Here is a 15,502-nt window from a genome sequence, read left to right as displayed (position 1 = left end):
GACTTGTTTTTTTTAAATATTAAAGAGACATGTTATTTATATAAGAGGTCTCTTTGATGCTGCTATTGCATTTCGCAATTTTTTTGCGCTACTTTCTTTTTTCATTAAAGAGACCAGTTATATTTAATAACTGGTCTCTTAAGTTATCTCACTTTTTTTTGTATAATTTTTTAATAATTTTTTTTCCCTTTTTATATCTTATATTTGTACAACCAATTTTAATATTTCCCCATAAAGCTTATCAATTAACTAAAAAATCATAAAGTTAATTCAATATAATAATTTTATTGTACCATTTGTTTATAACATGTTATTTGTAATATTTTCGACTTGTAAAATTGAATTCTTAAGTACTGTATTTGGTTGTGGTATGAATTTTTGTGTCCTATTTTTGGATTGAAATCAATTTGGTGAAATATATATATATATATATATATATATATATATATATATATATATATATATATATATAATTTTTGGATTGTAATTAATTATGAACAAGACATGGAAAAAAAAAATTGTACTTTCACAAATGATCAATAATTGATGGTGACACACTATCTCGGAAATCCTGAATCCGCCACTGAAGCCAGTCACCTACATGGCTACATACCCACCTGATGTCCATGGTTTTGGCTTTGGCAAAGATAACAATAATATAAGGGCCACCCCACCCCTTAAGTTTACCCTATCGGTGGGGTCCAAAAATCCAACTTATTTTTGATGTAAACCATGCAAAAAACTTGTTTTCTATCTTTCGTTCTTCTCCCTACAAACTCTCACCTCATCACCCTTATACAATTCCATTATTGGCATTGCATATCAGCTTCTTTCATCATCTTCTTCAATCTACCATTTTCATATTCAAAAAACAAATCAACTTCCACCATTTTCTTTCCCCTTTTATCAATCTTCAACTTTCTTCCATAGTCAACACCCCTCATTTCCATTTTTCTACATTTGTGTACCATATCATTCATTTTACTTTTCAACCTTCAATATTTTATTTTCTCTTAAACCACCATTATTAAATTAAACCATAATTAATACACAACAAAAAACTATTTCTAAACCACCCAACTTGTCATAAAAATTAATTAATTAACCTCATAAGATCTAAATTTCTTATCATTTAGTCCATAAAAAAATACCCCTGAAAATGATATGTATTTAATATAATCTCTCATAGTTTTAGATCCCAATATCGTGGTTTCAATGATCTTATTCATTAGTAGTATATTATAAGCAGGCCACGAATTTTTTTTATATCCAATAATTATTTATTTAATTCTAAGTCAAACAAAATTTCTCACTCTTTCCAAAGACAACACCCAAACACACCCTTGTGAAAAATGATGCAGTCTCTCTCCTCTCCTTACACTAGTAGTCGTGCATTATTATATAGTAGCAGTAGTAGTACCCAACTACCCAAACAGAATAATATAAAAAAGAATCACTATTTTTGCGATCTGGGTATTCTTTTAAATCGATTTCACGAAAAGGGTCGCCGGAAAATGACGACGGAAAATCATCTCCGGCATGTTCAATCTTTGCCGGTTTTTCCTTCTGGTGCTGGGAAAATTCCGCGTTTGAATGCTGTTATTCTTGGTGAAGCTTTGGCTTCTGAAGAAAATGACTACGTTTTTCCTAGTCAGGAATTCTCACGCAATGCTCATGTTTCTTCTCCTTCTGAGGTGATTTTTTGTACTTTTCTGGGGTTTTTCTGTTTTGGGTGTTTGCTGAATTCAGGGAGTTGGGGGTTTTTTCTGTATCCAGTTTGTCGTAAAGGGTAATGATGTAGACGGGGTTTGATTCTGTTTATCTTATTTTGATCAATCATTCATGTATATTTATAATTTGATGATTTTGTTTAGGGAATTGGGTTTTTTCTGTGTCGAAAGTATAATGACGTAGACGGGGTTGATCATGGTCATTTTATTTTGATTGATCATTCAAATGAATTTGTAATCTGATGATTTGGTCTAGGGAGTTGAGTTGAGTTAGTCCTAAAGAACAATGATGTAAATGGAATTTGATTATGTTGATGGATCATTCGCTTGAATTTGGAAATTGATGATTTGGTTTTTGTTGTTTTTATTTTATATGTGAAGTATTTGGAGATGTACAAGAGGTCAGTGGAGGATCCAACAGGGTTTTGGGGAGATATAGCTTCAGAATTTTATTGGAAACAGAAATGGGGGAAGGAAGTTTGCTCAGAGAATCTGAATGTGACAAAAGGAACTGTTAACATTGAGGTGAGTGATGATTACTTTATATTGATCACTTCTCAGACCTCAATTTTCGAGCTTTCGAAGCCGAAAATAATAGTGTGTGATTTAGTTTTGATTTTGTGAGCATTATTTTGATATGAGCAGTGGTTCAAAGGTGGGATCACCAACATCTGCTACAATTGTTTGGATAGAAATGTTGAGATTGGAAATGGTGATAAAATTGCATTGTATTGGGAAGGAAATGATCTTGGTTTTGATGACAGTTTGACTTACAGTCAGCTCCTGGAGAAAGTTTGCCAGGTAATTGTGTGTGTTGTTTGTTTGTGTCTTTATTTAGTTTGGATCAAGTTCGATTCGAATGCAAAGGGAAATTTTTCCAAAGTTGATTTTGTTCTTTGTCAACAGCTTGCAAATTACTTGAAAGATGTTGGTGTTAAGAAGGGTGATGCTGTTATCATCTATCTGCCTATGCTCATGGAACTGCCAATTGCAATGCTTGCTTGTGCTCGAATCGGTGCAATCCACTCGGTACTACTCATTTTACCATTGTTTATGTTGCTTGTATAGAATTAATTCAATGGGTTTTGACATTCTTCAGCCTAAACTGATCAATTGCTTGTGACTGCTACTTTCTTTTCTATTTTTTGGATGTGTTTCTTTAGGTTGTCTTTGCTGGTTTCTCCTCAGAGTCACTTGCTCAAAGAATTGTAGATTGCAAGCCAAAGGTTGTCCTTACTTGCAATGCTGTCAAAAGAGGAGCAAAGGTTATTGGTCTCAAAGACATAGTGGATGCTGCTCTTGCTGAATCAACTAAGAACGGCGTTTCCGTAGGTATACACTTGACTAAATGGTTTTCATGACACTACTATCCTACTTCCAGCAATATTCTTCCACAGCCCCTTCAATGTTATCTAGAAACTAACAATAGATGCTCTGCTGCATTGATCTGTAAAACAAAATTCTAGGTGCATCTGAATGGTCAAAATATTATGTTCTTCATAGTTTGCTCCTCAATTACCTGCAGATTTGATTTCACATCCTTGCCTCTAGATGGAGAATTGTTGCAATACAACTCTTTTCCTATTTTTTCTCTGGTTGCAGTTAGTTGCTTGAGCTCAGTGTATAAAATGGTCTATTCAAGCTTTGCTGGAATTATATGTGACATACCAACTCTGGTCCACAGAATTTAATCTGACTTTATGATAGCCAATAACTTTATTTTCTAGTGGTGGCCTGATTTAATAGACTGAAAAGGACGGAATGTGTATGACTAATTGATTGATGTGTTACTCGATTATTTATTGTAATTTGTTTCTGTGTACTTTCAGTCTCTGATCATGTGAAAATTCCATTACTGTACATGAAGTGTGATTGTTAAAGTAAAGACTGTTTATTGCAATTTTGTGTAATTCAAATGTAAATTATGAGCTATGGTTTTTATTTTTGTGATTGAGTATGAGCTGCATTTGTTAAATCATGCCTGATTTTCTGATATTTTACCATTTGAGCAGATGTATGCCTAACATATGAAAACAAGTTAGCCGTTAGTAGAGAGAACACCAAATGGACGGAAGGAAGAGATGTCTGGTGGCAGGTTGGTATGCTTTTCTTGTGGTGTACATATTTATGATATTATTCGACAAGAGTAAATTTTGCTTTGCTATTCTAGTTTTCTGGGTCTGTTTGACATGCATGTAACAATTCAGCAGACAATTGCTGGTTTTTGTAGTGCACCATTTCTGTAATATAATTCTTGTGAACCGTCTTATTTCTATTTATTGTTGTAAATTTGAGATGAATGTTACAAGGAAATTGATTTTTTTTTCCCTCCCTCTAGGATGTTGTTCCAAAGTACCCCAGTACTTGTGATGTTGAATGGGTTGATGCAGAAGATCCACTATTTCTGCTTTATACTAGTGGAAGCACGGGAAAACCCAAGGTATCTGGGATTATCATTGCTATGTAATCAATGCTTCTTTCTATTACAATATATACTTACAAACATTACGCACACATTTTTTTACTGTGCTTAATCATTTTCAGGGTGTCGTTCACACAACTGGAGGTTACATGGTATATACTGCCACAACATTTAAGTATACATTTGATTATAAGCCCTCAGATGTATACTGGTAAGGCTGCAAAGGCAACTCTTTTTTATAAATTAACAAGTGGTTATGTGTGTATCTTCATCATCATCATCTCATCATTATGTCTAGTTATTTCATTCTGTATGAGATTGTGAGATCATTCTTACATTTTAAAGATTTATATCTTACTTTTCCTTGCATGTGACAGGTGCACTGCTGACTGTGGTTGGATTACTGGACACAGTTATGTAACATATGGCCCTTTGCTCAATGGAGCTTCTTGTATCGTTTTTGAAGGGGTAATTACCTGCCTCTTTGTTACTGAAATCTATTTTAAAAGTGATAAGAAAACTGCAAATACCTGTTTATTTACAGCTGAAGCATCTGATTGTTATTAAATGCCTGATTGATTGTCTTATAGGCTCCAACTTACCCAGATGCCGGTCGTTGCTGGGATATTGTTGATAAATACAAAGTGTCGATATTCTACACTGCCCCTACACTGGTCAGATCTCTCATGCGTGAGGGTACTGAGGTAAAGCCATCTCAAGTACTACTCGAGGTCAAAAATTTATTTCTCACTCCAGTGTTATCCACTAACATTCTCTGTTGTTCCCTGAATTTTGTACTTTGGACTGTGTTTGAAAGCATGGTATGCTGACTGAATATATTTCGCAGCTTTGCTCCTTGCTTCTCTTGAATATCACTGCTAGTGCCATTTATCTTGTTCACCTTTTGCATTTAGAAATAATTAACTGTCATCGAGTCTCTCTTTTCATTTGTGCATCTAGTGATAGCCATTATAGTTATGGACATGGAATGCGTATACATATGAGTTGATATTTCTCTGTCTAAATTGCAGCATGTTACTCGTTACTCACGCAAATCCTTGAGGGTTTTAGGAAGTGTTGGAGAGCCAATCAATCCAAGTGCATGGAGGTTCACCAACTCTGGCACTTTCTGCTTGTTGATTTCTATGACAATGATTAGAGTTGCTCTTATTAACCTTGAGTGTGCATCCTTCCAGATGGTTCTTCAATGTTGTTGGAGATTCAAGGTGTCCTATATCTGACACGTGGTGGCAGACTGAAACTGGTGGCTTTATGGTGGGTAAATCACTTTTTCCCCTTCATTCCTATTTCCATTGCCCATTATTACTCTTTATGACTACTATTGGTAAAGAGTGTAATATGTTGTCCACATTGATGCTTGGTAGATAACTCCTTTGCCGGGTGCCTGGGCACAGAAGCCAGGTTCTGCCACATATCCTTTCTTTGGAGTTCAGGTTATGCCTCCGAATTTATATTTCCTGTTATATTCATCTCAGCCTCATCATTTATACTGTAAATGATTTCATACTGACCTTTAGCAATTCTTATTTTTTGCACCATTCTACTTCCAGCCTGTCATTGTAGATGAGAAGGGCAATGAGATAGAAGGTGAATGTAGTGGGTACTTATGTATTAAGCACTCATGGCCTTCAGCTTTCCGTACTCTATATGGTGATCATGAAAGATATGAAACCACATATTTCAAGCCATTCCCTGGTTATTATTTTACCGGGGATGGCTGTAGCAGGTAATTAATATTGTTATGTAAATTGTTTCATCATACAAACTAATTACCGATATGTATCAATTGACATTGGCATATTGAGTTGATGGTTTTGGAATCCCACTATTTGTTTTTTGAAGTCATTTCTTGTATGTCCCAGGGATAAAGATGGTTACTACTGGCTCACTGGAAGAGTGGACGATGTCATCAATGTCAGGTAACTCCTGATACCACATTATTCAGTGATCAGGTTTATTCTAGAAAATTCGCAGGATTTTGAGGACCTTTTATTCCACTTTTCATGGATGTTTGTATTTTGTGCAGTGGTCACCGTATTGGAACTGCTGAAGTGGAATCTGCCCTAGTTTCACATCCTCAATGTGCTGAGGCTGCTGTGGTTGGTGTTGAGCATGAGGTATAATGGGGCCTCCCACCTCACTTTTATGCAGCACTACTTTTGTATCCTCGTGATTACAAGAAATGCCAGCACTACTTTTATGCAGCACTAGTTTCACATCTTCATAAGTTTCTGTTTTTTTGTTCAGGTGAAAGGGCAGGGCATTTACGCATTTGTTACATTGGTTGAGGGTGTTCCTTATAGTGAAGACCTTCGCAAAAGCCTTGTTATGGCTGTCCGTAGTCAGGTTAGCTCCCCAACTGTGTCTGCTTCTGCTAGAAACTGTGGCCAAACTATTCCAAGAATAATTGACTTGATGCAATCAGTGATATATTTAGCATACACTTGTTAAACTATGAAGAAATTTTGGTTCCCAATGTTTAAAATGTTAATTGTTATACTCCTGTCAAAAAAAGATGTCAATATTATACTCACTTATACGATCTGGATTCAAAAGTTAAAACATTGGTGCGAATTTATTTAGTTCTATGTTCCACCACTACATGCATATTTGGTGCGAATTTATTTATTTCCATGTTCCACCACTATGCATTCTATAATTATGGATTAATCATGAATTCGACCCCTTCAATAATTTCAGATTGGAGCATTTGCTGCCCCAGATAAGATTCACTGGGCACCTGGACTCCCTAAAACAAGAAGTGGAAAGATAATGAGGAGGATTTTGAGAAAGATTGCTTCAAGGCAACTCGATGAGCTTGGAGACACCAGCACTCTTGCAGAACCAGCTGTTGTAGAACAGCTTATTGCCCTTGCTGACAAATAGAACATTCAAATTTAGAGTTATTTCAGTGAATCTTGAAATGGTGGCTTCGTTTTGGCGCTTTCTCACAGTAAAATTCTTTTGGGCTGTAGGTTCAGAAGTTCTTGCTATCAATCTGCTTTGCAGATTATTGCTGGTTTTGTTGTCGTGATGCTGTCATTCTTTTAGCTTTTTTTGTACCATAGCCTTTGTTCCATTATGATCTAATAGGAGAGTGATTCAAATTTTTGGATACACATTTTTGTGCGGAATTATTATTTTTAACCAATTTCAGTTTAGTAATAAAGTTTGTCCTGCAAGGCTTGCGTCTTTTTTGCAATTATTGAGAACAATTGTAATTGATCTTTCTATGTTTGTGTTGTGAAATGTGAGGGTAAACAAGTTTTTATCGTTTGATGATATTAAAATACAAATAACTTATTTTTCAGTATTCCGTTGTGCGACATGTATCAAATACAATCCTAAAGGTTGTATTTATAGATTTACAAATTAAATTATTCACCCTTAGATTTATAGCATAGGGATCTTCAAAGTTTGTGTGCAAGGGCTCTGTTTGGCTAGACTAAAACATTTTTATGAGTAATAGAAAGTGATTTTCCAATAGATAAGCTTTCCCTTGTTTAGTGGAATGGAAATCACTTGTCTAAATCACCCTCTCAAACTTTTTTTTTTTTTTTTTTTTTTTTGAGAGCCCATAAGGACGGGTAATGATATCTATTCCCGGATCCCTAAAATCGGGAGGAAAACTTTAACCAGCTAAGCTCTCCCCACTCTCAAACTATCAAACAAAAGAAAACCAAATCCAAATATTAATTTCTTTTTGCCATAAAGTACCTAATCACGTCCATTTAAAAAAAAAAAAAAAAAAAAAAAACCTCTTAGATAACACCCAACATCTTTTTTTCTCTTTGATAAAATGAGAAAAAAAAATATTATCTTTGATAATCTTGTATTATTAATTACAAAAAATAATAAATATTTTAATAAAAATCTTAAAAAAACCCAACCCCTCACCACCACCCAGCCACCCTCAGCTCCCCCACCCCAGGTCCACGATGCCCATCCCCCCATCGAGCGACCCCCACCCCCTGCCATTCCCCATTCGGCACCCACCCCCTCCCTTTCCTTACCCCAAAAATGGCCCCCCTCAGGCCCTCCTCGAAACAACCCTCCTCTTCTGTTCCCGACCCCCCCAAACCCTAAACCCCCACCTGAAACCACCAAAAAAAAACCTATTTTCCTGGTCGTTTAAAAACCCTAAACGGGTTTGGTTTTCTGGGTGGTTTTAGGTGGGGATTGAAGGGGCCGGAAACAGGGGAGGGGTCATTTGCGGCGGTGGGAAAAGGTAGGGGGTGGGGGAGTTGTGTTTTTTAAAAAAAAAAATATTTCTAATATAATTTAATTATTAGTAAAATTAAAATTTAAAAAAATAAAAACCTCTAAAATTTATTAAAAAAAAATATCATTAATGTTATGAGCAACTTAATATAGTAATAAAACATTGCTAAAGATGATAAAAGAAAAAAAGAATTAGTAAGTATATATCTAATGTGATTTAAAAAAAAAAAAGAAAAATCATACTACTCCCTTTGTTTTTTTTTTTAAATGCATCATTTGTATTTGCGTGAAGCTTTAGGATAATTTATTTGGTTTTATATTTTATTGTGCAAATGGGTAAGTGGAGGATTAATTTATTTTACTGAAAGTACATTAGGGGCCATGAAAAAGAGACTATGTAGAAAAAAGAGTGTGTGTAAGAGGGAATATTATTAGGTTATTTTAGGGGAGAGAAATAATATAATATTTTGAGTGGAGTTTTAGGAAAGAGAGCGAAATACAATAATATATCATATAAAATTATCAAATATAAAAGTGAGGAAATTTTGTAAAAAATTATCCCCAAATACACCACTTTTCTAATTAACCACATTTTTTTTACAAAAAAAAAAAAAAAAAAAAAAAAAAACTACCTCCAAAACTCAAACCAGTAGGTATCAGCACCCCCTCCTCTAGTCCGGCTTGTATCCCGATTAAGAGTCCACGTGTTACCACCTATTGGTCAAAATTAACAAAATTAAATTTTTTTTTTAAAATATCCCCAACCTATCTACGGCAGCCACCCGCCTCCCCCTTCTCCCGCCACTCCACCGGGAACAGCCAATCCCACCCAAACCAACCACTTGCCGGACCACCTCCACCCCAACACAGCCACCTCCAGCCAATATCCTTACCAGTGGACCCCACCGAGGCTGTGATGAATTTGAATCGTTTAAACTTTTAAAGTAATCAAATTCGATTTGGTTTTCTGGGTTTTCTGGGAAATTGATTTTCTTTTCCAATTGGTTTAGTTTACCGCCATTTGTAATTGATTTTCTATTTCTTGAAAATTCTCCCCCAAATTGTTTGATGAAATGCACATCTGAGCCTCCTCCATTGAAGCGCACTCTGAGTTCTCCATTACAGGGGAGCTTTCTCTCACTCCATTGAAACAGTTTCTGAGGTAGGATGAGTCGCCGGCTGTAGGACACCCTAAATCTAGGGTTTCAAGGAGAGAGAAAGAGGAAATATCAACGTCAAAATTAGAGGGGGCTTGGTGGCCGGGCGAGCAGGGGTGGGGCTTGGTTAGGTTCGCCAGAAGGGGTAGTGGTTGGAGGTGGCTACTTGGGGTGGATTTCGCCGGAAGGGGTAGTGGTAGGGGTGGCTGCTGGGGCTGGGGTTGGGGTTAGGGGGATTTTTCGTTTTTTTTTTTTTTTAAGGGTGGTAACATGTGAATTTTTAGTCAGAAAACAGGCCAGAATACAGGAGGAGGTGGTGATACCTATGATTTTACGTTTTGGAGGTGGTTTTTTTTAATTTCGTAAAAAAAAAGGGTGGCTAATTAGAAAAGTGGTGTATTTGGGGTGGTTGTTTTTTACAAAATTTATTAAAAGTGATGCATTTAAAATAAAAAATTCATAAATGGCATGTTATGTCTTTAAAAAAACATAAACTATAATAAATGAAACCGTACATCGTACAAAGTTACATCTCGTAAATAAATTAAACAACATTCACATGACTAGTGTTGCTTCATCTCATGGCATCATTGGCATGTATCAACTGAGTTGAGTCCGTCTTGGGTTGGAGTAATGGAAAATACGTTTGTTTTGTTGTGTTATGCGCTAAGATCATATCATTAGGATTATCCAACTAACTCCAATGACTAGTGGTAAAGATTGTACGTTTCAACCTTGAGGTTAGGCGTTTTCTGTCATCTCTCCTTCTCGGCAACGTTATTTATGGCCAGGGTCAATTCATTTCCATATTCACATCTATTGAACCATTGTAGTTCTTCTCTACGTTGGCAAAAATACTTTCGATGTTTGCTTGTACTTTCGCTTAATGAGTTTTCCTCTTATTTTTCCAAGACCTGGATTAGCGGATAAGACACTCCCTTCCTGGTCTTTAAATACTTGTTCTTATTTTAAATACTTGCTCCAATTCTTCTAGGCACATATGCCAATGCTAATCTTTGATCAATAATATCTTTAATTATCAAGTATAAATTCTAACAATTAAAAATTTATAATTCATTCATTGCGACTATTCAAACAAGTAACCACAAGACTATTTTTTCTTATGTATAAATTATATTCATTAGTCAAAGTAAGACAAATAAATAGTGCAAAAAGTAGAAATGAATAAGTATTTAAAATGGAGAGAGTAAAATGATAGCATCAAACATGAACACATTTTTAAACCCATTCTCAGGAAAGAGAGCATATTACTCAAATTTGGGCAAAATCAAAATGAATGCTACTCCCACCACAACACGTGGTTAAACAGCTCGCAATTTATGGGTAACATATTGGTTATTGTAACAAAAGATAAAATATCAACAGCTTAGACAAATATTAATTCGCCACCAAGATCATTAATAGTCTAATCCTCAATGCTGAAAATGTTTCACGTCCAGTATCAAATATTCCCACCAACTAAAAACCCTAAAGATACTGCTTTGCTGAAGATGTTGACAATCTTCACTCGTACCCCAAGCCTGCATAAATTAAACAAATAAATTATGAAAGTAATTAAGTTATTGCTTACATTACATCCTGTCTTAAAGTGTAATTAATTGATCAAATCTAATTGAATTTCCCAGATTGAGGGCGGGGGCTTCCACATGTAGTTATAACACGATTAAGCATATATAGAGCCAGCAATTTAAACAAAAAAAAAAAAAAAAAAAAAATGGCAACAGTTGGGTACGTTGCACATAAACAAACTTTTAGCTAGTGGCAGGACCAAACATCACAGACAAGGGCAACAATGAAACACTTGGTTGATAAGGTAACCCTTTAAGAAGATTTTTTCCATGAGGTAACTAGATGGCGAGTTTCGCACACAGCCTAATATAATCCTTCTCAAGACCATTCTTATTCAGTTTTATACATGCTTAATGAGTTTCCTCTTATTTTTCCTCTGAATCTATACTAAAACAGCCAATTTGAGGATGTAGAGATGAAACACTCCATACTGTAGAAGCAATTATAATTTTTTGGTAAATCATTCCCAAATCAAAAAGAGATAGACTGGTACAAGAACATCAGCATTTCAGCAAACATATCTTGAATGTCCATTATTTTCAAAGATAATACCCACTAACCTCCAATTACACAATCTTCCAGTGTGCATGCATTTCAACACAAAAAACCACAGAACTCTAGAATAAATCTCACAATATTAAGGCACTAATGGGGCAAGAAAGCCCACTCAGCCGATCAATGGATCAACTTTCTCTTTTTGAAATCATTTTCTTATCCACATGTTCAGCTGAAGGGTTAACCATAGACTATATGTACTATGACTCTGACAGCATGCATAATGCAGCAGTTCATTGACTGACAAGATGCTGGAGGGCACTCATCCCCTACGCAAATACAAAAATCTTACTTTCCTTGCATGCTGATGCATAACATATTTCTAATATCTATGCTGTTCGCATAAATGTCCCTTAAAAATTACCCCTTCTTTTCAGGTTATCCTTACAAGATTTCCCCAATTCCATTTTTAGTAAACATATCCTCTACAATCCCTTTCTTCCTTATTTAATCGCACATACTAAAAAACCAAATATACCAGCCCACTCAACACAACTGTTAATAGAGTGAAAAAAAAAAAAGGTAATCCAAAATCCATAAACATTTCTTCCTTATTTAATCGCACATACTAAAAAACCAAATATACCAGCCCACTCAACACAACTGTTAATAGAGTGAAAAAAAAAAGGTAATCCAAAATCCATAAACAAAACCTTACAGCAGAAACTCAAGAATTTCACAAAATTCAAACCCATCATATTAATTATTATATTGATATATTACAGGACACAATCAAGTATACGTGAGTGATCAAACAAAATCTCTCACTAATAGACAAACAAATATCCACCTAAAGTAATGACTTGCATGGGCAAAAAACTCGTGTAGCTGTGCAATGTTGTCATTTTTTCAGCCAAGGAAAGTTCCACATAAAATAACACAAAAAATCTACAGCTCTGATAACTTTAAAAAGCACCAAAACATAATGTGCTGTAAAGTATAACACCATAACCTTGGAAACATACGGCCATACTGAAGTTATGTTCAAACAAAGAATGAAAAGCAAGCCGAATAGCAAAAACCAAAACAATTGACCAGCTGAAGTTCAAGACATTCAGCAGCAACTAAATCACAGCCTAAATTTCATCCACAGCCAATAGAAGAAACTCACCATGCTCTTAACGAGCACCAGGTGCATTCATTGCCAGAAGCATCTGATTTCCGTTGGGCAGGTAGGTCACATTGGAACTCCTTCCCATTGTTGCTGCATTCTCCTTCATAGCTTCAATCTTCCTCAACTCAATCAGGCCCATTCCCGCAGATGCAGTTGCATCAGAAATCAATTTAGCAGACTCGCTTTCTCCCTCGGCCCTAATGATTGCCGCACGCCTCTCTTGATCAGCCTTCATAACCACATATTTGGACCTCTCAGCCTCCTGCTGTGCCACCTGCTTCTGCTCAACTGCTCTTGAGAATTCTGCACCGTATGAGAGGTGAGTAATTGCCACATCATCCAGTATAATGTTGAAATCCTTTGCCCTGCACATAGTAAAAAAAAAAATATTTAAAAAAACTCAAATTATTACAAAGTGTTTCAGCTAAGATTTGGTAGAAGAATATTAAACAGAAACTGTATGGATGCAAACAATTAACCTTTTTTGTAAAAAAAAAAAAAAACTAGCACCTTAAGATTGAATCTTAGACAATTAAAGTGGTGCTTCTAAGCAAATAATTCCCAATTCGTCAACCATCCAGAATCCACAAATCCTCTCAACCCCCTCAGTTGTTCCAAAAACCAATTATTTTGCACTTATACAACCAGAAGAATAACACCAATTTCATGAAGAGAAAAGGAGCCGTCAATTTACAAAATCAAAGCACATTCACCTCAAAAATGTTAACATGGAAAAAAATTTACACACGGATAAACCAAACCTGCAGCAAGAAATCAGAATGGGTAATCGCATGAACTTCAAAACCCCAAAATTCCAAAAGAGGAGGGTAATCCACTAATCACGTTTGTGTGTGTGTGTGTGTTGGGAGAAGGGGGGGGGGGTGCTTAGGAAGCACGCAGATTCATGAATTCATTCTGTTCACCAAATTACAATTATCCAAACCTACTAGCCTTTCTCCAGAATTACCTACATTTTACAAACTTAGTGGCACTTATGTAAACTTATTTTAATTACTAAATTGAGCTCTGCATTACTCTCATCAAAACTTATTGGACCTTTTTCCAGCGCTTATTTGCCGTTATTCCCCTATCTACACATTATTGACCTTCAGAAATTTTCAAGGTATGGTCATGCAATCGTGCAACCAACGTATCAACCAAAATGTACACCAGAAATACACAGCTAGTCTGGGATCAATCAAAATGTACAAGTCAGAACTTCAAATACACAATCAGCTAACTACTGCAACATAATAATCAGGGAAACAACAGCAATACCATAAAATTTCTACTAAATGCATCTTTATTACCAATTTAACACCAAAAATTTTCAAATCATCAAACAAATAGAAGACTAAGGAAACAATTTATGCGCTGATATAAACCCTAACCCTAGATATCCACAATAAAAATTACACACAAAAAAAAAAACAAAATGAATACCTCTTAATCAAGCTGTCTCTGACAAGAGCAGAAACCCTAGGACGATCAGTAAGAAGCTGGTCAGCATTAAACTGAGCAACAACAGCCTTCAAAACTTCATTACCAATAGAAGGAAGAACCTTCTCATCATACTCCAACCCAAGAGTCTGAAAAATATGAGGAAGACGATTCTGATCAGGGCGAGACAAAACCCTAAGAGTAAGATTCACCATCTGAAGATCCTTAGTACCAGACATTGATGAAAAATTGTGAGGTCGAGTACGAATATCGAAGATGTAAGGACTCTGGAGCCATGGAATTCGGACATGAGTACCTTCGCCGACAGTTTCTTCGAGAACCCCGCGAAAACGGTCGAAGATGACGGCCTTCTCGCCACCGTCAACGGTGTAGAGGGCGGAATTGGCGAGGGCGCCTAAGGCACCGAGGCCTAATGCTGTTTTAGCGACGCTGTTGAGGATGTTGGCAGCTTGCTGGCTTCCCATGGCAGAAAAATGGAGGAGAGAGAAAAATGCAAGTTGAGTTCTTAGGGTTTAAGGGTTGAAAAGGGGGGAAATTGTGATGAATTGATGAAGTAGGTAAAACCCTAAGGAATGCGTGACTTGAGAAAGGGGAAAGTGGAAATGCGTGAGGATTTTTTTTTTTTTTGTCTATTGAGTTGGGCTTTATTCATAGGGGTTAAGCAATCTTAACATGGATCGAGGGTCTGGTATCCAAACTATTATCGTGACGGGATCAGATTATTGATAACCAACACTAAAGAAGTAAAGATGATACTCGTATACATGAAGCTAATTACAACAAATCTTGGGAAGTTCTTAAATCCTATATCTATCGTATATATTCATATTGAATATTTATATTTAGCCATTCCTTTCATTATTATGTAAGGAACGCTATGTTGAATAACATTTCTTTCATTTCTATACACAAAAGTAGGTTTTATTTGCTTTTCTTTTGACAAGGCGATCTAATAGAATGGTGGCATTATAAAAAAAATGAGTATATATGTTAAGAACTCAACGATTTTATGAACTAAAATTAGAAGTAGGGCTGTTAAACGGGTCGTGTCGTGTCGAGTTTGTGTTCGTGTCAATAATAAACGGGTTGATAAACCCTTGACTCAAACCTAACTCATTTATTAAACGGGTTGAAAATCCTTGACCCAAACCTAACCCACTTATTAAACGGATTACCCGAGTTACCCACTCACTTTATTAATTCTTACAAGAGATTATAGAAGACTTTAAAG

General features: G+C 35.8%; 2 protein-coding genes across 2 annotated transcripts; one reads left to right on the top strand and one right to left on the bottom strand.

The window, feature by feature from the left end:
* The first annotated feature begins 752 nt into the window (after positions 1-752).
* On the top strand, positions 753-7,455 carry LOC110688708 (acetyl-coenzyme A synthetase, chloroplastic/glyoxysomal-like). The gene is made up of 18 exons (XM_021865467.1): positions 753-1,694; positions 2,112-2,255; positions 2,376-2,531; positions 2,637-2,759; positions 2,894-3,062; positions 3,743-3,825; positions 4,069-4,170; positions 4,275-4,363; positions 4,530-4,620; positions 4,743-4,856; positions 5,184-5,260; positions 5,349-5,427; positions 5,538-5,606; positions 5,724-5,899; positions 6,036-6,092; positions 6,200-6,290; positions 6,421-6,519; positions 6,874-7,455. Exons 1-18 carry the CDS (start codon positions 1,353-1,355, stop codon positions 7,057-7,059), a joined length of 2,247 nt encoding a protein of 748 aa, XP_021721159.1. The 5' UTR covers positions 753-1,352; the 3' UTR covers positions 7,060-7,455.
* A 3,260-nt stretch (positions 7,456-10,715) lies between these two features.
* Positions 10,716-15,030, bottom strand: LOC110688706 (prohibitin-3, mitochondrial-like). The gene is made up of 3 exons (XM_021865460.1): positions 14,254-15,030; positions 12,808-13,175; positions 10,716-11,092 (listed from the first exon to the last, which is right to left on the bottom strand). Exons 1-2 carry the CDS (start codon positions 14,733-14,735, stop codon positions 12,815-12,817), a joined length of 843 nt encoding a protein of 280 aa, XP_021721152.1. The 5' UTR covers positions 14,736-15,030; the 3' UTR covers positions 10,716-11,092; positions 12,808-12,814.
* Positions 15,031-15,502: the final 472 nt, after the last annotated feature.

Source organism: Chenopodium quinoa, unplaced genomic scaffold (assembly GCF_001683475.1).
Source record: "Chenopodium quinoa cultivar QQ74 unplaced genomic scaffold, ASM168347v1, whole genome shotgun sequence".
In the NCBI taxonomy this organism is placed as follows: domain Eukaryota; kingdom Viridiplantae; phylum Streptophyta; class Magnoliopsida; order Caryophyllales; family Amaranthaceae; genus Chenopodium; species Chenopodium quinoa.
The sequence above is the reverse complement of the archived record's forward strand: the minus strand, read 5'-3'. Positions and strand labels throughout refer to the sequence as shown.